Here is a 24742-nt window from a genome sequence, read left to right as displayed (position 1 = left end):
TGAAATATCATATTGGTACTAGGTGCACTTATATTAGGATGCACTTATATTAGGATGGAGATATATATTATCAAACATTAGTTTAATATTTTCCGCAAGAAAAACCTTAGTTTAATAGTAAATTAAACCTAACGGTTATACTCCTACAAGACTGAGCCTAAAAAGTCGTGTTTACAACTCAACGAAGTTTTTGTCTAACGGTAACTAAATTATTTTGCCGTAAATTGCTTCGGATCTTTTATACTCGCTCCGTTTCGAAATGTTTGACGCTGTTGACTTTTTATCACATGTTTGACCGTTCGTCTTATTCAAAAAATTTAAGTAATTATTAATTATTTTTCTATCATTTGATTCATTGTTAAATATATTTTTATGTAGGCATATAATTTTACATATCTCACAAACGTTTTTAATAAGACGAACGGTCAAACATGTGCTAAAAAATCAACGGTGTCAAACATTTCGAAACATTCGAAACATAGGGAGTATATATTATATTGCATTTAAGTAAATGAGGTTTAAGAAGATAATCAGAGCTGCAAGAACACAAAATAAAAAGAATATTTTCCTGGTGCCGCGTAGCCCTACTACCTCTATTTTAAAATATAGCTATTTCTAGTATATTATCTTGTCCCAAAATAAAGTTATTTCTCCACCTACCTTACCCTCTCAACCAATCGTAACTATACTCTTTTATCTACTTATTTTTTTTAACCAATCACTCATTTTCTTAAAACATTCACACATATTTTCATAATATCCGTACCAATCTAAAAAAGTTTATATATGTTGGCATAAAAAAAAGCTAATATAGTCTAATACAACGAATCTGGACAATCTTTTAGTAGATAAAAAAAAGAAAAGAGCAAAAATAAATTCCTTTTTTTCCCCACTCCGTCTGCACAGGGGCAGGTCTCCTCCACCTCGATGCCGTATATATCGCACACCTGCCCTCTCCGTCCCGCAGCAGCCAGCAGCTGCAGCTTCTCTTCCGTTTTCCATTCCCGATTCCCAACACGGCGGCATTTACTGCTCTCTCTCTCCTCTCTCTTCCCCCACCTTCTCGAAGGCGCTCGAAGCAACCCCCTCCCGCTTTCCCCCTCCGCCCGATCTGCCGCTGCCTGCGGCTGCCCGGGCGATCTGGCCGGCCGAGCGGCGGCCTCACCTTAGGGAGGAGGCACCCCCGCCCCCGCGGAGATGCTCTCGTTGCAGCAGCAGGGCGGCGGCGACCCGCGGCCGCAGCAGCCGGCGGCGGCGCCGGCGCTGCTCGGGGGCGCGGACTGGCTAGGGTTCGGCCGCGCCGCCGCCGAGCTCGACGAGTCCGTGGCCTCGTCGCCAGCCTCGTTCCTGCTGCCGCCCGCGCCGCCGGTCGACGCCAGGGCCCAGGCCCAGCCCGAGCCCAAGCCCAAGCAGCTCGGGGGTAAGGGGGTTTTTGTTTTTGAAATTTGTTACTATTCCTTTTATTAGTAGCTTATTATTGTTATGCTCTTGGATGTTTTCTACTAAGATCTTTCCCTTTTCTTTTATTCCTGTGGGTGGAGGTGGACTGCGAATAGTACCTATATTTGATTAGATTCGGGAGAGGGGTCTACTCCTTTTTTGGGGAGAAAAAAAGAGATCCCGGAGGAGTTGGGGGATTCGTTACTTCCGTGCTCTCGTAATTTGTGGAAGCATATGTAGCTTTGGTTTACTTAGATTTAACAACTGCAACTTGGAGACTATCTAATTTCCGCCTTGAAACAAGAGGACAAAAAAGGTTCTAGGCTATTTTATTGACCATCTTATTTCTGATGGTTTATTCTAGGTTAGAAATGGTACACCTTTTTCAAGTTTCACCCACTCGGTAAACCTGCTATTCTCGATGGTGTTCTGTGTCAGACTTACACCTGTTAGGAAATGGATTGGTTGTGAGTCTTTTCTGGTTCTGGAGATGGGTGAGCACCGAGCCGTTGAGTTACTAATATGGTGCTGTGTCTCGGCTCTTGATCTGTATGGGTGATTTGCCTAAACAAGACAAGCAAAAGTGCCCAAGAATCTGATCAGTACTGTTTGGATTGCTAATCTGCTGTGCTAAGTCTGTTTAAATACCCCCTCTGTTCTCCTTCCGTCCTCAAATAATTGAGACTGCTGATTACATCCGTCTCACTTTGACCATGGATTACTTTTAGGTGATTATATTATGATAAAAATAGAAATGTATGGTTATATTTATGATGCTACACACTTCGATAATATAATATGTTTTCAAGTGTTATATAAATTTAACACAAAAAATACAACTGATCAAAGTTGAAATTTGAATAGTGCCAATGTCAATTATTCGAGAACGGAGGGAGTATTTGGACTTATTACACATACCGGTTTTGCTAGATGATTGGCTATCATCACCTGTTCACAATCTTATGTTATTCGAAGCCTAAAATTTTTCTGTAGAAAATATATTACATGATTTTTTTTCTTCAAATGAAATATAATTGTCCAATAAAAACTCTATAGGAATTTCATACTCTTATTTATATTGATATCACATGCTCAATGATAGATCTAATTAAGCTTTTCATTGATTTATTTCAGCTGTTGATGTAGAACGGCATTTGGCACTTGCACATCAAAATTACCGGTCTGGAAAGTATAAAGAGGCATTAGAGCATGGTAACATCGTTTATGAGAAGAATCCACGGCGGACAGATAACCTGCTTCTTCTTGGAGCTATTTACTATCAGGTGAATATTGACCTGAATACTTGATGCCATCTGACGCATATGTTTTTGCCTTTCGCACGGATTTTCTGGCAAGCTTGTGATTCCTTGTCTTTTGCAGATACGTAATTATGATATGTGTATTGCAAAGAATGAGGAGGCTCTTGCTATTGATCCAAACTTTGCAGAGTGCTATGGTAACATGGCCAATGCATGGAAGGTAGTTTGGCGATATAAATCATGAAAAATAATAATCTTATTTGCCAATGAGTATATTGTTTTGAAAGTCAATACTTATCATTCTAAAATAGATGCGATATATTTTGCTATTCAGGAGAAGGGTGATGTTGATCTTGCAATCCGTTACTATCTAACCGCCATTCAGGTTTGCTTCTGCTGTGCATTACATTTCCTTGTTTTGTTTTTGTCACTTATTTCGTTTTTCAACCTAAGTTAATTTTTGGAATTTTGTTCATTGAATTTGGTTCAAGTTTATTGTATAAATTGCTTTTGGTTCCCTCAATGCTTGTCACATTTTTGTCAAATTGTTGGGCTCTTGGGCATGGTCTTACAATGTCATACATTAAAAATTGAGTTGGCACCTTCTATCGATATGATTCCAGTGTCCATTGCATTGTTTAGAACTTACATTTTTGAAATCAAGCTTTACCAATTTTTGTTTGAAACAACAACTTCAATTATTTCAAACTTTATCAAATTTTTTTGAACAACAACCAACTCTTGTTTTCTGCTCATATAATTTTAGGGTTGAGGTTTTCAGAATTAAATTTTAAAATATACATTATTTTTCTTCCGTTTGCATATATATGCATGTTATTGAAAATTTTACAGAAATATATGTTTCCCGCGGGTTGGTGCCACGGGACCATGTTGTCGGCAGTGGTGGTGCAGCGCCAACACGTGCAACCGAGTTGATCTCGCGGACCAGCGGCCCGGGTAGCGGATGCACGGTAGCAACCCGCGAAACCGGAAGCGCGCGACCGCAACGGTGCCGCTCCACGGGCGCGCGGGACCATTCCCCTGTTGACCGGCGCCCGACAGCCGACGCTCCCACGGAGTGGAAACGCGGAAGGCGAGCGGTGGCGCGTAACCTCCAGGCACCATTGGTCCTGAGACATCTAACTGACAACTTAAGCCTACAGTCATACCAATATGGGTTAATTAGCAAAAGTAAACAGCAGGTGCAAATTGTTACAAAAGACCATTATTTGACCTCGTCAATGCAGCCATCATGGTTTTGAATCCTTTGTAACAGCCATGTTTAAAGCAATCAAACCACCTTATTGCAAGGGAATGAATCAACTTTATTGCTACATTTAGAATGAGAATTGATGTATTACACCAATGACTAGAATTTGTGCTCTCCCTACTATATAAAGGGACCTTGAGATCAATGAGAAATGACAACTATTTCATGATTCACTATTTACATTTCTAACACGTCATCAGCATGTAGCTCTTACCAGCTGAGCAAGAAAGGTGAAGAACTTACCGGTAACTCGAAGGGTAAGATGGCTCGCCATTTGCCTATTCCTCTTCACCTTTCTTGCTCAGCTGGTTAGAGCTACGTGCTGATGACGTGTTAGAAATGTAGATAGTGAATCATGAAATAGCTGTCATTTCTCATTAATCTCAAGGTCCCTTTATATAGTAGGGAGAGTACAAGCCTAGGATTCTAGGCATTAGTGTAATACATCAATTCTCATTCTAAATGTAGCAATAAAGTTGATTCATTCCCTTGCAATAAGGTGGTTTGATTGCTTTAAACATGGCTGTTACAAAGGATTCAAAACCATGACGAGGTCAAATAATGGCCTTTTGTAACACAAATGTCATCATTTGGAGACATCAGGTAGGTAGGTACCACTTGCAATAGTACAGTGCTACATTCATGCATATGATTGAATTGAAGAAACAAAAAGAAAGGAGGGAAGAGATAATAGCAAATGTAAAAGATGATTGCTAGCTCCAACCAGCTCACAGATTAATCTAATCGGAGAGAGTAAACACAAGCCAAGCAGGCAATTGAGTTCCTAGCGTTACATGGTGCGCGCCACTGCTCATGTGTCAGTCGGCTCACTGGCGCTTTACTGCCTCGTCGCCGGATGGTGCCGTGCAACCGTGAGCGCTTCAGCTCTGCAGGAGTGTCCGTTGTCGGGCCCTGGTCAGCCATGGGGCTGTCTCGCATGCTCGTGGAGAGGCATCGCTGCGATTGCGTGCTCCCACGGTGCCGAACCACAGTGGTTCTGTGTGTTAGTACCGCGCGTCTGCGAGATCAATTTGGTCACGCGTGTTGGCTCCGTGTCACCGCTCGGGTGCCGTGACACCAATCTCCGGAAAAAGTATATTTCCGTAAAATTTTCAAAAGCATGTATATATATGCAAAATAAAGAAAAATAATGTATATTTTAAAATTTAATCCGAGGTTTCCATACCTGTATTTTTGGTAAATGTTGCCATTTTCTTGGAAGATCTTATATATTCTTGGGAAATAAGTACTTGAGAAGAATGTTTTATTTCCTCCATGTGATCTGTCTTGTTATCTTTTCTTGTCTTGATATGTATCTGAACTTTGCACATATTTTCTGGTTGAATATTTTAGCTGCGACCAAACTTTTGCGATGCTTGGTCAAATCTTGCTAGTGCATATACATGGAAGGGAAGATTAAATGAGGCAGCTCAATGCTGTAGACAAGCACTTGCAATCAACCCTCGATTGGTATGTATTTCTTTAATTGCTGGTATGACTTCTATGTTCTATCCCCTTGTTGGTAGGACCATTTTCTTCTTTAAACTGGTGCCAATGTGTCACTGATTTAGGTTGATGCGCACAGCAATCTTGGTAATCTGATGAAGGCCCAAGGTTTTATTCAGGAGGTGAGATTTCGTTAGTCCTGGATACTTACTGCTATTATTTTTTCTCTACTCGTTTTTTTATATTGTGAGTTTACACTGTCCCTCATTATTTGTATCATCGTATGCACTGATATGCTCTTCTCCATTCTGCTTTTTTGACCGCATATGTTCATAACTTTTGTTCCCATGCTTATCTTATCAATTAAGTATTGTATGTTCTTCTACCTTTTTATGTTGATTGGCCAATTGCATATGTTTTATACTGACATAAGGACCATGCTGAACATTCATATTTTACTTAGGCTTTTAATTTGTACGATTGATAACTCCAGCAAGAATCTTGCCCTGATGCATGCATGCTTACATATGCTTTGATTTGACATTTTAATTCATTGTATTTGAAGGCATACAATTGTTACATTGAAGCACTACGCATAGATCCACAATTTGCGATCGCATGGTCGAATCTTGCTGGCCTGTTCATGGAGGCAGGGGATCTGGATAAAGCTTTACTATATTATAAGGTAAATGCCACAACTGTATACGTTGGAATTATCACACTTATTTTTGCAGCATTCAAGCCTGATGGCACCATTTTGTGAAATGGTTAATATATCCTAAATTGTTTTTTTGTTTAAATAGCTAGTTTTTTTTTTGACATGCAATAGTCCATTCGTTCCATAACTGGAGTCGCTCTGTGCATTTGTGCTGGTGGTTTCACGTTATTAGAATTTGCTGCGTCAACAAACTTGAGCTAATCTCTTATTTTGTTGCTTTATGTAAGATGTGTTTTTGGTGCAATTTGTCAGATTGTGGAACTAGAGATCTTCTTTTGTTTTGTTTTTGTGCTGTTCTTTTTTCCATTATTCATGGATATTCCTCTGTGTTGGCACACACTGTAGTGCCTTGTCAGTCTTGAAGTCCTGAACACATATGAGTGGAGTATTTTGAGGAAACCCCTCTTCACTCTTAACTAATAACCTTCTTTCATGCTATTGGCTGAGCACCAAACTAACACAATCTCCTAGTCAAAGCACATCTAACTCACCCGAAGGAGAAAGATCCTTCTGTTAATTTTGCCTCCTTTCCACCCCACTTCTGTTAGCATGGCCACATCTAGTGAAACACCTAAATTGCTCTGGCCCTGTGATTGCCACATTGATTGCCGGCTGCCCTGCTATAGTCATCATGCATGCATGACCACTGTTCTCGTGTTGTGTCTTTGAGCTCAGCCAACCCCCTTTTCTTTTATTTTGAGAGAACAGCTGGCATCTATGTTGGCTGTCGATTCTCTAATGAGTTGCCATGGATAACGATAACAGGATTGACAAGACAGCCAAGTGGGGTTTGGCCAACATGTGCATACTGTGGTCTCTTAATGAACTACTTATTGTGCATTCGTGAGCCAATTATGCATGTCCCAAATAAACTACTTACACAAGTTTGATTATCTGCCATACTGTTTACTCATATCTGATAAAATATAAACTGTGGTCTTGTATAGAGACTATGAAGTATTGTAAACTGTGAAAAGTAGGAGTGGCCTATGTTTTTTTATGACTATTTATTATGATATTGTGCTATGCTATTATGGTTTTGAAGTGGTACAAATGCTTCTTTGTTTTATGCCATCTGCCAAGATGGTGGTAAACGATAAGTGTTCAATTTCCCTGATGACATGCTTTATCTTTGATTTTCAGGAAGCTGTTAAACTTAAGCCATCTTTTGCTGATGCATATCTTAACCAAGGGAATGTTTATAAGGTAAAGTTATGTCATGAGTTATGATACAAGCATCTTGCCAGAGAGCCTGCAAGAGCTTGGGAGGATTTAGAGCAAAAGTGGATCTTTTTTTGATATAATTGTTTTTCCAGACCATGGGAATGTCTCAAGAAGCCATTATATCATATCAGCGTGCGGTGCAGGCACGTCCTGACTATGCAATGGCTTACGGTGAGATTCATAATTCTCATTTTAGCAGTTTACTGAGCCTTCTTCGATCTTTTTTATGTGCCATTGTTTTCTTTTTAAAGCAATCATAGACCTTTAAGTTGTTCTCCAAACGGCATGTAAGTACTAATTAAATATTACCCCTTCGAGTCCATTTATTTAGATATTCATCATGGGTGAGATACGAACAAGCTTACAAGAGAATGGTCCTTTCTTTACCTTCAAAGTAGAGCCTTAGTATACCTCGTAATACAAAGGTAGGGGGGACATTTTCATGCAGGTAATCTTGCTACCATTTACTATGAGCAAGGCCAGCTTGATATAGCAATTCGTTGTTACAATCAAGCTATAATCTGCGATCCACAGTTTGTTGAAGCATACAATAACATGGTAAGCCACTGGACCACATTCTGTTATTAAGTGTTTATAAATAATAAATAGTTGAATGACAAGCTTTTTCCTCTCTACAGGGCAATGCCCTTAAAGATGCTGGAAGAGTGGAAGAAGCAATTAACTGCTACAGAGTATGATTCTTGCCTTCGGTTGTACTTGTCGCTTTCATGTCAGTCTGTGACTTACTTTTCTTTATGCAGTCATGCCTTGCGCTGCAAGCAAACCATCCACAAGCTCTTACTAACCTAGGAAATATTTATATGGAGTGGTGAGAATCTTCATGTCCTTGTATCCGATAATAAGATTTAAGGGATAACTTTTCTCTAACTGCAAAACGGTGCTAGTAAGCTCACCGATACCAAAATATCCTGCAGGAACCTGATAAGTGCGGCTGCTTCATTTTACAAAGCAGCAATATCTGTGACATCTGGGTTATCTTCTCCTCTGAACAACTTGGCTGTGATATACAAGCAACAGGTTCCAGCTTGTTTCCTTTCCTCCATTGCACTTGTTAATGACGGACGAAATTCATGTAGTATTGAATAGCTAATATTTTTGAAGAAACTAATTGAGTAGCTTCTTGAACAACAATTTGCACCCATAAGTCGATCCTAAATGTTCACTTTGTATTTGCACCAGGGAAACTATGCTGATGCTATCACATGTTATACTGAAGTACTTCGGGTAGATCCTACTGCAGCTGATGCACTAGTTAATAGAGGGAACACATTCAAGGAGATCGGTAGAGTCAATGAAGCAATTCAGGACTACATTCAGGCTGCAACAATCAGGCCAACCATGGCAGAAGCCCATGCCAACTTAGCCTCAGCTTATAAAGACAGGTGCACACTTTAGAGACTTTTCCCAACATTTTGGACTGTACACGCCTCTAGTTTCCTCATTTCTTTTTGGTATTCTATAGTATATAACCATAAACTGTTGACACCTTTTCTGTAGTGGACATGTTGAAACGGCTATAGTTAGCTATAAACAGGCTCTTCGTTTGCGTCCTGATTTTCCTGAAGCAACCTGCAACCTTTTGCATACTTTACAGGTAATCACCTCTATGTTCTGTTGGTGTAACCATCATAATTGAAATTTTTCCTGTTATTTAAGCATGTATGGCAAAATTAAACTGAGGATGTAAATTTGTTTAAAGGCAAAGCTGGCCAGAGCATATATATGTGAGTATTGCTGACTGTACTCCCACCAGCCGAACACACCCACACAAAAAAGGAACATTTGTAGAGTAATAACTACCCCCTCTGTTTCATATTGTATTGTGTTTTAGTTTTGTTGTAAGTCAAAATTCTTTTACTTTGACCAAGTTTGTAGTAAAATAATTAACATCTAAAATACCAAATAAATACACTATTGAGACATATTTCTTGGTTGATTTTTCTATAAACTTGGTCAAAGTTAGAGAAGTTTGACTTAGGACAAAACTAAACACCTTATGATATGGAACAGAGGGTATACAATATAAGTTAGCAGTCAAAGTTGCATTTTACCTTCTTGATGTCCAAAACATCACTTACCTGTGACCAGAGGGACTGTATAGGAACATTCATCACTTACCTTAAACCTAGTACTCGCTCCATCCACGAGAGTTGTACATATAACTTTTTTCACAGTGACCAAGGAGAACACTAACTCCTCTGATCCATTTATTCATCTATATGGATTCATACGCAGTGTCGTTTCGTTTTTCCCGCATATCGCGCATACGCAACCAACAGCCCCGCCCTCGTGCACTGGTGCCGCATGCATGCAGTTGCCTTGCCAATTGCATGTGCATGCTCAACTGGTTGGCTGCTCGGGCCGCGTTATCAAATTAATCCATCCGCAGCCATACGATTACTGCTTCGAGGCACAAACAAAATACGTTCAACTCTTGTGGATAAACTGAGAAATGTTATGCGCACAACTCTTGTGGATGGAGGGAGTAATGTTGTTGTTTCACAATAAACGAACAGAATGCACTTAGTACTTTATCCTAACAGGTCTAGTTTTTCGTTGCGCTATTTATAAGTCTAGTGTGCAAATTAGTGTAAACTTGTTCATTATCATTCAACAGTTATGAGTTCAGGTAGTCTGTCCTTGTTCTTGGACTATCTGCAATATCTGCTTTTACTTCGGTTGTAGACTCTATGTTGTTTCGGGCTAATGACTTCCAATCTTCCATAGCTGTTTGTAACCTTTTTTGTTTTGTTTTGTACAGTGTGTGTGTGATTGGGAAAACAGGAATGCCATGTTTCGCGATGTTGAAGAAATTATCAGAAAGCAAATAAAGGTGAGCTTTTTACAATAAACAATCAAATTCAATTATTAAACTGAGTTAGTATGACCTTTCCCCACAACCTATATATTTCATGTGTTTATCTGTAGATGTCAGTACTTCCAAGCGTGCAACCTTTCCATGCCATCGCATATCCTATTGATCCCATGCTTGCACTAGAGATAAGGTGTGGACCTATGTCATGCTGTTCTTTCCATCATTAATGAATATTCTCTTGTTAACTTTTCTCATTAATTATTGATTTTTACTTACCAGCTGTAAATATGCTGCTCATTGTTCCTTGATTGCCTCTCGTTTTGGATTGCCGTCCTTTGTGCATCCCCCTCCTGTTCCTGTCAAAGCAGAGGGTAAACACTGTCGACTAAGGGTTGGGTATGTATTCGAAAAATCTTGCATGTCTTGCTTCTGAAGGACTCCTAATAGCATAGTAATCGATTCCCTTGTTAATATTTCAGATATGTTAGCAGCGATTTTGGGAATCATCCCCTCTCCCATCTCATGGGTTCAGTATTTGGAATGCATGACCGTGACAATGTTGAGGTTGTTTCACCTTCTCTCTCTCTCTCTAGCATATTGTTCATATGTTTGAAATCTCATGTGCAACTCATGTTTGGGCGCAACAGGTCTTCTGCTATGCGCTGAGTCAAAATGATGGTACTGAATGGAGGCAGCGTATTCAGTCTGAGGCTGAGCATTTTGTGGATGTGTCTGCCATGACCTCTGATATGATTGCCAGAATCATTAATCAAGACAAAATACAAATATTAATAAACCTTAATGGTTACACAAAGGTAATACACAATGCTTATGAATATATATCTGTTCCCATTGCACGCCCTTTGATTCTTATTGGGTATTCCTTCGCCATAATGGGCTCTTCTATGGATATTTAACTAAGTATTGTGGTGGAAAATTACACATCCCATAGGACATTAACGGCCTTTCTATATAATTATTTGTAAAGTTGAGACTTGGGCTATTAAATATAAGCATCATTCATCCTTAGTACGCGGTATGGAATTTTTTGGTTTCTTGCGTGAAGGCCAACTTACATCAATTCTACTAGGATCTTTTGCATTGCTATTTACTACTAAAATCTATGCTTATGATTTAAACAGGGTGCCAGGAATGAAATTTTTGCACTGCAACCAGCCCCCATCCAGGTTTCGTACATGGGGTTTCCAGGCACAACTGGGGCTGCATATATAGACTACCTAGTTACAGATGAGGTATGATAGGAGTGACTACACATTATTCAGTGATTTTTGATTTGAGTGTGGTTTCTTACAAGTTATAAATGATCCTGCAGTTTGTTTCGCCAACTTGCTATTCACACATATATTCTGAGAAACTCGTCCATCTGCCTCATTGTTATTTTGTCAATGACTACAAGCAGGTTCGTGCGCCATGCTATCTTTTCTTTTGCCCTTCTCATTCATATCATCTTTGATTTTGACACTTAAAATCTGTCTGCCAGAAAAATCGTGATTGTCTTGATCCTGTATGCCCACATAAAAGATCAGATTATGGGTTACCCGAGGATAAGTTCATCTTTGCATGCTTTAATCAGCTTTATAAGATGGATCCAGAAATATTTGATACATGGTAATGGCACTGTTTACATCTTCCTTTCCTTTTTCTGCTCTGTATATGATTCTTGTAGAAGCTCTGATGGACCAGAATTTGTTATGGGCCTATGGGTCATCTGACTAATCTTTATCCCTTATTTGTAATTATGAAGGTGCAATATTCTCAAACGTGTTCCGAACAGTGCATTATGGCTTTTAAGGTTCCCAGCAGCAGGTGAAACTAGAGTAAGAGCACGTAAGTAATTTTCACTTTTCAAGTGTTAATTCCACCTGAAAAAAAAGAAAAGGGTAGAGTTCCGCTTTATAATGCTGAATGCTATGAAAAAATGACTTTGCAGATGCTGCTGCGAGAGGAGTCAGACCCGACCAGATCATCTTCACTGATGTTGCTATGAAAAATGAGCATATTAGACGCAGCTCATTGGCAGACCTTTTCCTGGACACGTATGCATTTTCTACCAGCAATAATTTCATTTTTCTTTCAGTGCACAAGCAAAATATTCGATGTTCTTAGTTTATTCTCTTGTGTGATTTATTTTGAGTCAGCCCTCTCTGCAATGCGCACACAACTGGGACAGACATATTGTGGGCTGGTTTACCAATGATAACCCTTCCACTGGAGAAAATGGCAACCAGAGTAGCTGGTTCCCTCTGCCTAGCCACCGGGCTAGGGGAAGAGATGATTGTCAGCAGGCAAGTGTAGATTAAAACCCATCTAATTAAATTGCAGTTAACTATGTCATACTAATCCTGCCTTTTCCCTTTTGGTTCTATCAGTATGAAAGAGTATGAAGATAGGGCAGTAGACCTTGCACTAAATCCGGCAAAACTTCAAGCTCTGACTAATAAGTTGAAGGAAGTCCGTATGACTTGCCCATTATTTGATACAGCTAGATGGGTAAGTTCGCACCTTAGTATTTGCCGTGGACGCATTTCTTACCTAGACGAAGGTCCTGAATCTTGATTGGTTCTTACGGTTGCTGGATTTGATTTCTTACCTAAACTGTTTCAGGTACGCAACCTTGAACGTGCGTACTACAAGATGTGGAACCTGTACTGCTCCGGTCGCCACCGAGAGCCGTTCAAGGTGATAGAAGATGACAATGAATTTCCATACGACCGCTGACATGCTTACATCACCGGCTGTGTAAATAGGCGAGAGTTGTAGCATATGTAGCAAAATGTGGCCGCTCCAGGCGCTTCTTTGATGCAGCCTGTCGTGCTGTGCACATCCCTCTCTTTTCAGAGGCGAATTATCCGTGTACACTACCAAAAGATTCTAGGGGTAGTCTGTGTTGTTATAATTATTTATACTAGTTAGTCAAGTCATTGTTGGCCCTGGGGTGGTTTGCCTTGTACTATTATTTACTGTCTTTGAGGTGTTGCCGCGATGTCAAAGATAAATAGTGCATTGTTATTATTATAATATTGTAATACAAATTACATTTTTACTTGATGTCCATTTTGTTCTTTGTCTTGCGGCGTCCGAGAAGCATATGGCTGCGTCCGTGCAACTCGTTTTCCAAAGGTTACTCTTGTCGAAGAGAACATTGCCAACTGATGAGCACAAGAATCCTCGCAAAACGTAGGCAGGCAGGTGACCTGTCACAACTCGCTAGTATAGGTATAGTAGAGCCACAGCCCACAGGGGAGCGCTACACGAGTTTGTTCCCATTATTGGCAGCAAGAAATTTTGATGCGTGAATATATTGGAGAGCAAAATAGTCGCTGAAACCATCACTAACTTAGGAATGAAAGTTTGATTCAAGGGATTTTCAAAGGAAAGATAGAGCAACCTTTGGAATTAGAATACTATTTGGGTGGGAAAAACACTGTAGGGCTCAAAACATGCACATTGGAATTTAATCCCTCCCACCCACCCATCCAATCCCCCTCGATTGGGATTAGGCATGATCCACCATCCAGTAGGCAATGAACATTCATGATTAATTGTCTCTCCCTCTTAGCTGTTTGAACATGAAATGCTTTCTTTTTTTATCTCAACTTTATTTTTTAGATAATGGAAATGTGTTACATCTCCGGCCTCTGCCGTAGGCACACAGCCAAAAAATTCAGACGTGAACAGAAAAGTTATAAAAGGCGAGATGGGACAAACCCCCAACTTCTGCCGATGATATGATCTACTAAAATAATATATTTTTTTTTTCAAAATCACGTAGATTCTATCACGAAATTCTGTAGGTACTACGCCATCCAAAATGGAATAAAAGTTCCCTGGCTACTAATTCTAAGCGTGTAGCACCATTGTGCATAGTATCCTATTGTTCCTATGAAAGCATCATACACCAAGAGTGGAGCCAATTGGAACACATGAAGATAACCTGCATGATGTTAGGCATTTTTTTATGGTTAAAAACTATATCATTACGGCAACGCCAAATTGACCAACATAAAGCACTAGCTCCAAACAAAATCATTTTTTTTGTGAGTCTAGGCACTCCCCTTAGCCAGTCACCAAAAATATCTTTTGCATTGTGGGGAGGGAGGATGTTGAAGGCAAAGAAGACACATCGCCAAGCAAAACGTGCAACATGACAGTCAAAGAAAAGATGTTGGATGGTCTCTTGTGTATTACAAAAACAACATTACTTGTTTCCCCTCTAATTTCTCTTTATGAGATTATCTTTTGTCAAGATTACTTTTTTGTGAAGAAACCACATAAATACTTTGATTTTTAGTGGTACCTTTCCCTCCCATAAGATCCTCTTGTGGATTCTTACATTGGAATTGATGATCGCATTATACATGGATTTGACCGAAAAATGGCCATTTTTATGTAGCGACCAAATAAAGCAATCCTTTTCATTTGACAGGGTTATGTTAGCTAGTCGAGAGATCAGATCGTTCCACTCAACTAACTTTGGTCCTACAATTGATCGTCGGAATGAAACATTCAACGGTGTTGTGCTCATAACCTCTGCCAAAGTAGAATGTCTTTTTCGGACCACATTGTACAGAGAAGGATATTGATAATTGAGAGGTTGCAAGCCCAACCATGTGTCTTCCCAAAATCTTATTTCCATCCCATTACCAGGATTAAAAGATCCATACTGAAAAAATTGATCTTTTACTTTCATTAGGCCAGCCCAAAATTGGGATGTTCCTGGTTTGTGTGACATGTGGGATAGGGGTTTACCCTTTAAGTACTTGTTGCGCAAAAGGTTTTGCCATAGGCCATCACCATTAAGAAGCTTGAATAGCCATTTGCTCAACAAACATCTATTCATGATATCAAGATTTAGGACACCCAGTCCACCTTGATCTTTTGGCCGGCATATATAATCCCATTTTGTTAACCTATATTTCTTTTTCTAGCTATCACTGCTCCAGAAAAAGCTCGATTGGTAGTAATCCAATCTTTGAAGTACACCTCGAGGTATTTCAAAAAAGGATAACATGAACATGAGAAGACTCGAAAGAACCGAGTTAAGAAGAACCAATCTCCCACCATAGGAGCTGTTTTTGCCCTTCCATGTGCTAAGTTTTCTTTGAAACCTATCCTCCACACATTTCCAATCAGAATTTCTGAGTTTTCGATAATGTATGGGGATTCCTAAGTATTTGAATGGAAAGGAACCAGAATTACAACCAAACAGTTGTCTATATTGGTCCTCCATTTCCTTGGCTCCCCCAAAGCAGAAAATTTCACTTTTATGAAAGTTTATTTTCAGCCCCGAGAGATGTTCAAACACACAAAAAATGGCCTTCATGTTTTTTGCTTGTTCAAAATCATGTTCAAGAAATATTATTGTATCGTCGGCATATTGGAGAATGGACAAACCATCATCCACTAAGTGTGGAATTACCCCTCTAATTTGGCCATCGACTTTGGCTCTTTCAATAAGAATGGCTAACATATCAGCCACTATGTTAAAAAGAATTGGGGACATTGGACTCCCTTGTCTCAAGCCTTTGCATGTCCGGAAATTTTTTCCTACATTATCATTGACTTTGACACTTACAGTTCCTCCTTTAACCCAGTTGGAAATCCAATTGCACCACGATTGTGAAAACTCTTTCATTCGTAATGTCTGCTGAAGGAACTGCCATTTAACTTTGTCATAAGCCTTTTCAAAGTCAATTTTGAATATGATACCATCCATTTTCTTTGTGTGTAACTCATGGACAGTCTCATGCAAAATCACCACCCCTTCCATGATATTTCTATCTGGCAAAAACGTCGTTTGGGTTGGGCGAATGACTTTGTGAGCAACCGTTGTAATCCTATTGGTGCCAACTTTTGTAAAAATTTTAAAGCTGACATTCAGTAGGCAAATAGGCCTATATTGTTGAATTTGATTTGCATCAGCCTTTTTTGGCAGTAGCACGATGATCCCAAAGTTTAGGTTATAAAGGGATAATGTCCCTTTATGAAATTCTCTAAATAGAGCCATGAGATCATTCTTAACAATCTCCCAAAAGACCTGATAAAACTCTGCAGGAAAGCCATCTGGACCTAAGGAGGAGTTATGATCCATTTGAAAAATTGCCTCTTTGACTTCCTTTTCTGAATCTCAACTTTATGAAGTTTAAAAGAAATCAAATGTAGTTTATAAAGAAAATGCACCGCATGTTTCACTTCAATAATATTTTGCACAGTTATACTTGTACATAGCACTGACAAATGAGCTACTAGATTACTTCAGAATATGATAATAGCATTCTTTACCCACAAAGAAATAAAACACAGATCCCCAATTCTGAGACTGGACAATAGGGGAAGAAGTGCCAATTAATTGCAATGCTTCAACTAGAATTCGATGAAAGCAGCTTTGTTCAAATCAGAAATACTAGTAGCTCTTTGAGCTAACTGAAAGAATAGAACTTCACTCGATTCTAAGCAAGTCCCTACAACTTAATATATCTTATCTGATAAGAAAATAAGACTCTCCAAAGTCCCGATTGCCATTGTACAAAGCAAAAACAAATTTCTTTGGCATTCTAAATTTAGCCATCATGTACAAATCCCAGATAAAACTCAAAGGTAATAATTCTATAGACAAAATTGGTTCATGGAACCATCATAGCTACATCAATTAAGGAGCAGTTAGAAAAAATGTCCTTTATGCATCTCATTTACAATTCAAGCAGTCTCTCACAATTCTATCTTCCAAACAATTCTAGCATGATGCACACCCTATAACTACGAAGCCAAAAGAAACAAGTCTTAGACATTAGATAACGGTGCTTGCTAATATATGTAAACTAAACAAGAAGCAAAATGAACTAGAATCAAAAGATAACTAATCTACTGAACATTTAAAACTGTAGGTTCAGAACTGCAGCTTGGCCCTGATCAAGGTCACAGAGCACATGCACACAAAGACCCACAAATTGACACAGCATGGGAAGCAAGATTAACCCTACTATCCAGACACTGGAACAAGATGCAATTATGCAATGTTCTTCTACAGAATGCACCAAGATAGCTAGAAAAGGAAGCTAGCAGCTAACTAGCATATGATCATCAGAAGCCAAGGACAACCTATCACTGAAAGTTTCCACCAGAATATTCCAACGGCTAATTGTAAAAACAGAACAAACATCTAATTTTTCATAAACACAATGCTGCAACTACTCATTTCCAAAATAAAGATGCATTAATAGTCAACATATAAGCAAGCCATAAATTACAAATAGTACTCACTGAAATAAAAAAGGCTCCCAATTTATAGTGTTCTACAAAATTCAAAAAGTTGGTTCATTGACAAATAAAAGGCTGAACCTATTTTCTAAACTATTTCCGTAGCCTTATAGTAGTGGACAATGGACATACAAAAAAAAGGAATCAAACAAGTGCTAAAGCAAATAATTGCGGCTGGACAGTTCATAAAGCAGCGAACATATATAAATATGTAGTAATGTGGTAGTGCAATTAGTTGTCAAGACTAATTAAGATAGCACCTTTTGAAAAAAAAAGTTCTTTCCTCAGAAAAATTAGTCATTCTTAGCATGCACACTAAACAAACACGCTTAGTTGGAGATTTTTCTCTCCCACGGGGATGTGCATGGATTGGGCCAGGATTTTCTCCACCCCTGACTCATCCAAACGTGTCCACAGGCTGAGAGAAAACAGGGGATGTTCCCTGTGGATCGGGCCCAAATCCCAGTCTATCACGTCTAAACAAACAAGGCATAGTGGTTTAAATGATTTCTACCTATTAATAATTGCTGTGTTCTTTTTTTAGTTCTGTGTCTTACGCTTACATTGGTGTGTTTCTATATTCCTAGCGTTTTCTTTTCTGTTGTTTGTTTCCTTGTGTTGCAAACATGCCCTTATAGGTGTGTGGGCAGCACATCACGATAGAAAGATGTAAGCAGCAGCAACAACTCATCTTTGCCAGTGTGATCTTGTAGCTTACACACACCTGGCGGCAATGGCTTTGCCGTTCTGTAATTTAAAGATAATTTCTGTGAATGGAGTCCAGAACATATTCTACCGTTGCCAATCTTCCCTCAACATCATCCCCGATGTCAATCAAGGATAAGCAGGGTTCTTTTACCTCTAATATTGTTTTGAAGAGTACCACGAAGGACATCCAAGTTATCACCTGTTGATCTATCCACAGTACGAAAAACAAAGACTTTTAAAGCCTTTTTAGTTGATGCCTCCACATCAAAATCATCTAAGACATGGATCTTAAAAATTTGTGTTGCCTTCATTTCAAGTTCACGCCATCTGAATTCAACTTCCTGCTGATAAGCATGCCTCTATGTCTTGCGCTTGCACATAGATCAATTCATCACCTGAGCTGTGACCCATACAGAACCACCGATTTCACTGGGTCGCTTTGCTAACATTAGCTTTTCAGTTGTTTTCCGGACAATTTCATCTGTTTTTGATGTGCTATGTGACTAACTTTCAAAAAATGTAACTGGAACAAGAAGATATATGTGCATTCACTTACCGAAATCACACGGTATTCAGAGAATTCAATTCAGAATTCACAGCAAGCACGGCCTCCACATATCAACATATCGCCGTAGCTCCGGCGGCAGCTTAGCCTTCCACGCCGCCGCCTCCTCCGGCGCCGACGACACCGCCGGTCCAGTCATGGCCACCCAGCTCTCGTCCATATCCATCACCGACACCATCCCGTGCCCGAACGCCGCCGTGAGCGCGCGCAGGGTTGCGTCCTTGACGGCCTCGCCGCCCCTCCCCTCCTCCTCCGCCTCCACGCACGGCCCGCCGCAGTTCACCATGACCCTCCCTCCGGGCGCCACCATCCGCCGGCCTATCCGCCTCCACGTGTCCATCTCCTGGAGCTCCGGGAGCACGCTCCCGCCGGCGAACAGGTCCACCAGCACGCCGCCGAAGCCGCCGGGCACGGCCACGGCGTCGGCCGAGGCCTCGAGCGCGTCCCCGACATGGATGGAGAGGCGGGCGGCGTGCTCCGCCTCGAGCTCCGCGAGGCCGAAGAAGTCGCGGGAGGCGGAGACCACGGCGGGGTCGATCTCCCAGCCGTGGACGGAGATGTCCGGGAAGAAGTGGAGGACGGCGCGCGCGGCGGAGCCCGCGCCGAAGCCGAGGACGGCGAGGGACGAGGCGGAGGCGGGGAGGAGTGGCGGGAGCGTGGCGAAGACGTCGAGGTAGGTGGAGGTGAGGGGGCAGGGGGAGCGAGGGAAGGAGAGGGAGTGGATGTTGCCCGGCGCGTCGAGGAGGAGGAGGCGCGCGCCGGCGAGGGGGTGGCCGGCTCCGGAGGCGGTGCGGGAGACGTCGGCGACGCGGATGTGGTTGTGCGGCGAGCGGATGTCGGCGACGAGGTGGAGCTCGTCCGGGAGAGGGTGGGGAGCGGAGGATCTTGCGGCGGCGGCGGGGATGGTGGTGGTGGTGGAGGTGGAGCGGAGGCGGAGGATGGAGGGCGGAAGCCATGGCGACGGAGCGTGGGCAGCTACTGGCAGCGTTATCATCGCCATTTCGTTTGAGCGGAAGCGGCAGAATTTTGTTTGGCTAAAGCTTCTCTCTCTCTCTCTCTCTGTTTTTTTTCTTCGTTGCCAATTTCATGACCTATACGTTGAGAAATTTCGGCAATACGTCACACTATTCATTAGTTTCGATAATTCAATTGATAAATAGCACTTATTTTGATGGATTATTAAAATTCAGTTTTGCTAAAAATACGGTACTGAACAAAATTTGCTACAAGATATCTATAAAATGGTCTAATTTACACATCAAACGTAGTTTGGTATAAGAATATAAAAAATATATGGTAATTTTCTATAGGAAACCATGTCAAATATCTTATCATTCTAAGCATATTGGACAAAGGAATATTTTTAGAATGACCAAAATGCCTCTCCCATATGTGTGAACGATGCACTGTCTACATCTAGTTTGAATCAAAACACGAATATTAGGGAAGTACATAATATCAATTAATTAGAAGGGGTAAGATTTCGAATCCAGTTCGTCTAACCCACAACCTTATGGAGCTAGCCGGAAAACCCATAGACGTTTCTATCGATGTGGGATACCTGGAGACCGGATAGATAGGGTATTAGGATACGTTGGTACGAGTATCTACATGACACGACATCAAAACAAACAAAAGACAAGGATTATAATGGTTCAGGCCCCTTGTGAGGTAATAGTCCTAATCCAGTTTACATGAGATTGATATAGAAAATCACAGAGTACAAAAGAATAGATGAATCTGCTGAGATCCTTGTCGAGACCGTTCGACGAGATCTCCTGGCGAATTTGGCTTCACGTCCTCCGGCTTTGTAAACTATGGTGGGTGTGTTAGTACTAAGATTTGATGATCTGAACCTCTCAGGGGGTGTGCCTTTTATACCATGATTATCTTAGTCTTTAAATAGAACTCGTAGAAAATGAACCCTGCACGATATAGAATCAATCCAATCCTCTTCGAGTAGGACTATGTCAATCGCCAGCTCGTGAGGATATTTTCTATAATATCTTGTATACTTCCTTATCGCATACTGAAATATATCATGTGAATGATGGTATGTATATCATGTGAATGATGGTATGCCAATCTTGTATGTTCCGTAAGTCGTAGGATAGGATATATGTCTTATCCGTAACCATGACACTCTCTCTCCATCTAGTTTGAATTAGCATGTCCCACCTCCCATGCTCAGTGTTCTCTCCCTCGCAAACCTAATTACCACTCTTTTTATATTATAAAAAGTTTAGTCAAACTTTGATAAGTTTGATAAACTTATAAAAAATAATATATCCAATGATCCATAAATGTTTATTAGGAGGGAGAAAAAACAGAAAATAACATTACTACCCCTTCCTAATTTATTTCCATAAAATAAGAACAGGAAATGGCATGAATATCCCCTTCCTTTTTATCCTGACATTACTGTGTTGGGTGGTTTGGCGATCCACCAAACGCCGTAATCACCATTATAAGATAAAATACTCGGCATTGATTCATTTATCTTATTCAAAATTTTTACGTATATATAAAAAAAATAATACTTTAAAAACATTTGATGATAAATCAACTCACAATAAAATAAATAATGATTATATAATTTTTTTAATAAAACAAATGATTTTTAAATGTTCTATAAGTCCCCTTAAATAAAGTAGATGTTGGAAACTTAAATTCCAATAAAGGAAAGTAGCTATACTATCTCTGAAACAACCGACCGCTCGTCTTAGAATTATTGATTCTGATAGTCAAGTTCTGGGGTGGAGGGAGTACACTCCTGAAGCGTAGCTAGTCCGATCAAACATCCTTTTAGGCTTTTAGTAGATAACAAAATGCAACTCTGCGCAAACATAATGGGCAGATCACGACAGATCGATAATGTCAAAATTATGAACGAGCTGGCAGAAAGTAAATATTTTAACTTAATAACATCCAGAGTACATAACCCATTCTCATGTCATCATGCTAAAGTTGTTTAATCCTAAAAAAACAGCTATGCGTCTGCAAACATAACATAGGAGCTCTCAGGGAACAAAAAAGGGTAGTTCTTTCAGTGTAGAACCAGCAACAAAGAAAGACTTGCTCTAAGCTGAGGCACCCTTGCCCTTCTTCCTCTGGAGCTTCTTCATGTAGAATTCCAGCTCTTTGCCCTCAAGGATATAGCTGCAAGGAATTATAAAATAAATGGTTTAATTAGAGATAGCATTGTTATTATTCTTGCATTTGTTTAACTTCCAGACTGCACTATAATCAACAAAAAGAAATCTGAGCCCCTGCAAACCAGGACATACTCGAGATCATGCCACCTCCATGCTGACATATACTGTGAGAAAAGCCTAATTTACAATGATGTTCATTCAGTGTTGGAATCTTACCCATCTGCTCGGCCACACTGCCCAGGGCGGGAAGAAATGCAGGCCAGCAACCTCCCACTGCCAAACTGTTCTTCGATGTGGGCGTCAAGTGTGCGTCCCTGTTGGCGCTTCTCAAGCTTCCTGACAACATGGTTGCTTTTCTTCGCTTCCTCTGTGGTAGCTTCAGCATCCTGCCCCTGTAAATTCAACAATGAAGGATCAAATGATATGACAGCTCAAAGACAACCTACGGAGTCAATCTGTAAACAGGAATAACAAGTCTGAACACAGTTTGATAAATCTAAAAGAGTTGCTCCCAGAGTTACAACAACTAGGAATGCAAAATTGGTGATGCTAATTCCTATTATCATGAATAAAGGATTACCGGCAAGCAATGCATTGCAAGGTTATAGACAAGATACTTTTCCGTCAAGCAAAATATATACCTTAAGCATAACATATAATCCTATAAATAAGCACCGGATTTTACCAAGTGCATGCTGCAGGTAGCATATTTATGCAGGACAGGTAAAATGCTACTAAAGAGTAGATACATTCTGGTTTTATACATGTGAACAGAATACAATATATACTACTGCAGTACCAAAACATAAATATACCAATTCAAGAACTGCACGCAGCTATAAGCAAAGTACAGTCCAATTCTTGTAACTAGGGACAATACAGTCAACAGTCCAGATCTTTCAATATGCATCTATACATCCAATCACGAAAGTGATACCAAGCTTAAGTTATAAGACGACAAATAATTGTGTATAAGAATCTACTATACCAATCACATCAAAATGTACAACAGAAGGGAGAAAAATACCTCAGCATCCTTCTTGGCTGCAGGAGCCTTCTTCTTTCTACCAATATCCACTCCATAGTGAGTGAGGTACCACTGCTTGAAGGGGGCAGCATCAACTTGCACAATAGCACTCTTTACAAGGGTCTGAGTCCTGACAAGCTCATTGTTGGATGCATTGTAGACCACATCAAGGATACGGGTCTTGCGGGTCACGGCCTCACTTCCCCATGAGTAGTTGCCAGTATCCAAACGGAGGGCCCTCCATTTCACATTACCTCCACGGACACGCACCCTCCTCACTGTCTTGTTGCTTGACAGCTTGGTGTTGGCAGGCTGCCTTCCGAGCTCATACCTTCATGACAAAGTGAGAGAACAAATTAAAACTAACATACAACAGAACAAATGCACGTTTAGCAACATACTCAAATCACAGCCAGCATCAAGTTTAGAAGTAATATGGCCAATAAAGTTACATAAAACAGTACTAAGATATTGCCAAATAAAACATGCACAAAAGGTTCAAGAACTCCAAAGCGTACTACAATCATCTAAACTTGGAAATGTTCTCCATACTGCCACCACTGAATCTCTAAATAGGGTATTTGAAATGGTATAAGCCAAAAAAAAACATCTCCAGTTCATTTTGCAATTCCTTCGAAAAATGACCTATCTGTTACTACTCCAGCCATCAAGCACAAAACATGCGAAAATTACAGTTAGGTAAAACGATGCGTCCAAGTCTCAGCCTTGTTCAAAATCACACACGCTGATGCCTTCTACCACAAGTCCTGAACGAACAAGATCCAAATCTAACGAAGCTGCGCCCTCGAGCACGCGCCCACACAGATCATACAAATCGTAACAGAGGGGCTCGATCTAAAAATACACCCGCTAAAACTAAGATATACAAGCGAGAAACCTAGAGAAGGGGAATGATTGGGGCACTCACTTTCGCTTCTTGCGCCATGCCTTCTGCTTGCCGCCCGTGGCGCGGCGCTTGTGCATGGAATCACGCGAGATACCTGCGAGAGGAACGAAACGAACGAGTCAGCGACCGACCGGGAGTAGGAGGCGGAGGAGGAGCGGGAGCGTTCGAGGAGACGGCGGTGGCCGTGGGCGAGGAAGGAGGCGTCTTACCCATGGCGGCGGCGGCGGCGGGTCTCCTCTCCTCCTCACCTGCTGCTGCTGTGTGGCTGCGCCGCCGGTAGCTGTGCCTCGCTCTCTCGCCTCTCACGCTTGGGTCGCGGATTATATAGGTGCCTCCGCGGGCTAGGGTTTAGCGCTGTTGGGCCGGATCCGACGGCTGCGGTTTGCTCGGCCCACCAGGCGGCCCGTATTTCTGTAGCCATGCCGTTCGTGAGTACCATTTCGCTCTCGAACTTTGGACATATACTAAAATTTTTCTCCTTTTCTTTTAAGAAAAACATAACAAACTCAAGCGCTCATAACTTATGTGTACTTACTCTTCTGTTATAAGTACACACACGTACATCCTATTCTTGTAAGTCCCTTTGAAAGATTGGGTTGATATATAGTCGGCTTAAGAATTTTAATTTAAGCAGAATATCATCGTAACCAGAACCTTGCTGGACGGATTCAGGCTTCAAAATTACCGAGATAATGTCTGTTAAAATTGTGAGGTCATTTCCTTCTGTATAGAATAGTAACTAGGGTTAATTGGATCCATGCCACTATAAATATACCACCACTACTATTCACGGTCCAATTCCTCAAATTCCAATGACACATAGCTAATATTATGAATAGTAGTGACATTTAACTAAAATGGCATATTTATAGTGGGATAAGAAGAATATCTGCAATTTGCCATCGACTA

At 40.7% G+C, this 24742-nt stretch overlaps 3 protein-coding genes across 4 annotated transcripts; 1 reads left to right on the top strand and 2 right to left on the bottom strand.

Annotated features, from left to right (window-relative positions):
* Positions 1-965: 965 nt before the first annotated feature.
* LOC107276395 (probable UDP-N-acetylglucosamine--peptide N-acetylglucosaminyltransferase SEC) lies at positions 966-13262 on the top strand. The gene is made up of 28 exons (XM_015770545.3): positions 966-1420; positions 2575-2723; positions 2821-2919; positions 3034-3084; positions 5323-5439; positions 5541-5597; positions 5981-6100; positions 7277-7339; positions 7450-7528; positions 7806-7915; positions 7996-8049; positions 8119-8186; positions 8293-8395; positions 8558-8760; positions 8876-8972; positions 10140-10211; positions 10307-10383; positions 10473-10589; positions 10673-10757; positions 10841-11008; positions 11336-11446; positions 11527-11613; positions 11695-11822; positions 11959-12041; positions 12145-12250; positions 12353-12499; positions 12584-12704; positions 12819-13262. The coding sequence occupies exons 1-28, from the start codon at positions 1198-1200 to the stop codon at positions 12930-12932; spliced, it is 3009 nt and encodes a 1002-aa protein (XP_015626031.1). The 5' UTR covers positions 966-1197; the 3' UTR covers positions 12933-13262.
* Positions 13263-13776: 514 nt separating this feature from the next.
* On the bottom strand, positions 13777-19849 carry LOC4329382 (uncharacterized). 2 transcript variants are annotated; one of them, XM_015770548.3, is made up of 2 exons: positions 18736-19849; positions 13777-14148 (listed from the first exon to the last, which is right to left on the bottom strand). In XM_015770548.3, exon 1 carries the CDS (start codon positions 19742-19744, stop codon positions 18773-18775), a length of 972 nt encoding a protein of 323 aa, XP_015626034.1. In that variant the 5' UTR covers positions 19745-19849; the 3' UTR covers positions 13777-14148; positions 18736-18772. The 2 variants fall into 2 exon arrangements, with proteins under 2 accessions (XP_015626034.1, XP_015626032.1); XM_015770546.3 differs by lacking the exon at positions 13777-14148 and adding an exon at positions 18134-18660.
* Positions 19850-21559: 1710 nt separating this feature from the next.
* LOC4329381 (40S ribosomal protein S8-like) lies at positions 21560-24130 on the bottom strand. The gene is made up of 5 exons (NM_001416611.1): positions 24043-24130; positions 23855-23927; positions 22927-23257; positions 22116-22291; positions 21560-21903 (listed from the first exon to the last, which is right to left on the bottom strand). Exons 1-5 carry the CDS (start codon positions 24044-24046, stop codon positions 21825-21827), a joined length of 663 nt encoding a protein of 220 aa, NP_001403540.1. The 5' UTR covers positions 24047-24130; the 3' UTR covers positions 21560-21824.
* Between the last annotated feature and the right edge of the window lie 612 nt (positions 24131-24742).

This window comes from Oryza sativa, chromosome 2, assembly GCF_034140825.1.
Source record: "Oryza sativa Japonica Group chromosome 2, ASM3414082v1".
In the NCBI taxonomy this organism is placed as follows: domain Eukaryota; kingdom Viridiplantae; phylum Streptophyta; class Magnoliopsida; order Poales; family Poaceae; genus Oryza; species Oryza sativa.
Note: the sequence above shows the minus strand (reverse complement) of the source record. Positions and strands in the feature narration are given on the sequence as shown.

Coding starts and splice junctions, on each gene's coding strand:
- LOC107276395 (XM_015770545.3), top strand. CDS start 1,198: ATGCTCTCGTTGCAGCAGCAGGGCGGCGGCGACCCGCGGCCGCAGCAG. Junction 8,396..8,557: donor CTGTGATATACAAGCAACAG/GTTCCAGCTTGT, acceptor TATTTGCACCAG/GGAAACTATGCTGATGCTAT. Junction 12,500..12,583: donor GAAGAGATGATTGTCAGCAG/GCAAGTGTAGAT, acceptor TGGTTCTATCAG/TATGAAAGAGTATGAAGATA.
- LOC4329381 (NM_001416611.1), bottom strand. Junction 23,258..23,854: donor GCATGGCGCAAGAAGCGAAA/GTGAGTGCCCCA, acceptor TTTGTCATGAAG/GTATGAGCTCGGAAGGCAGC. Junction 22,292..22,926: donor CAGCCAAGAAGGATGCTGAG/GTATTTTTCTCC, acceptor TTGAATTTACAG/GGGCAGGATGCTGAAGCTAC.
- LOC4329382 (XM_015770548.3), bottom strand. CDS start 19,744: ATGGCGATGATAACGCTGCCAGTAGCTGCCCACGCTCCGTCGCCATGG.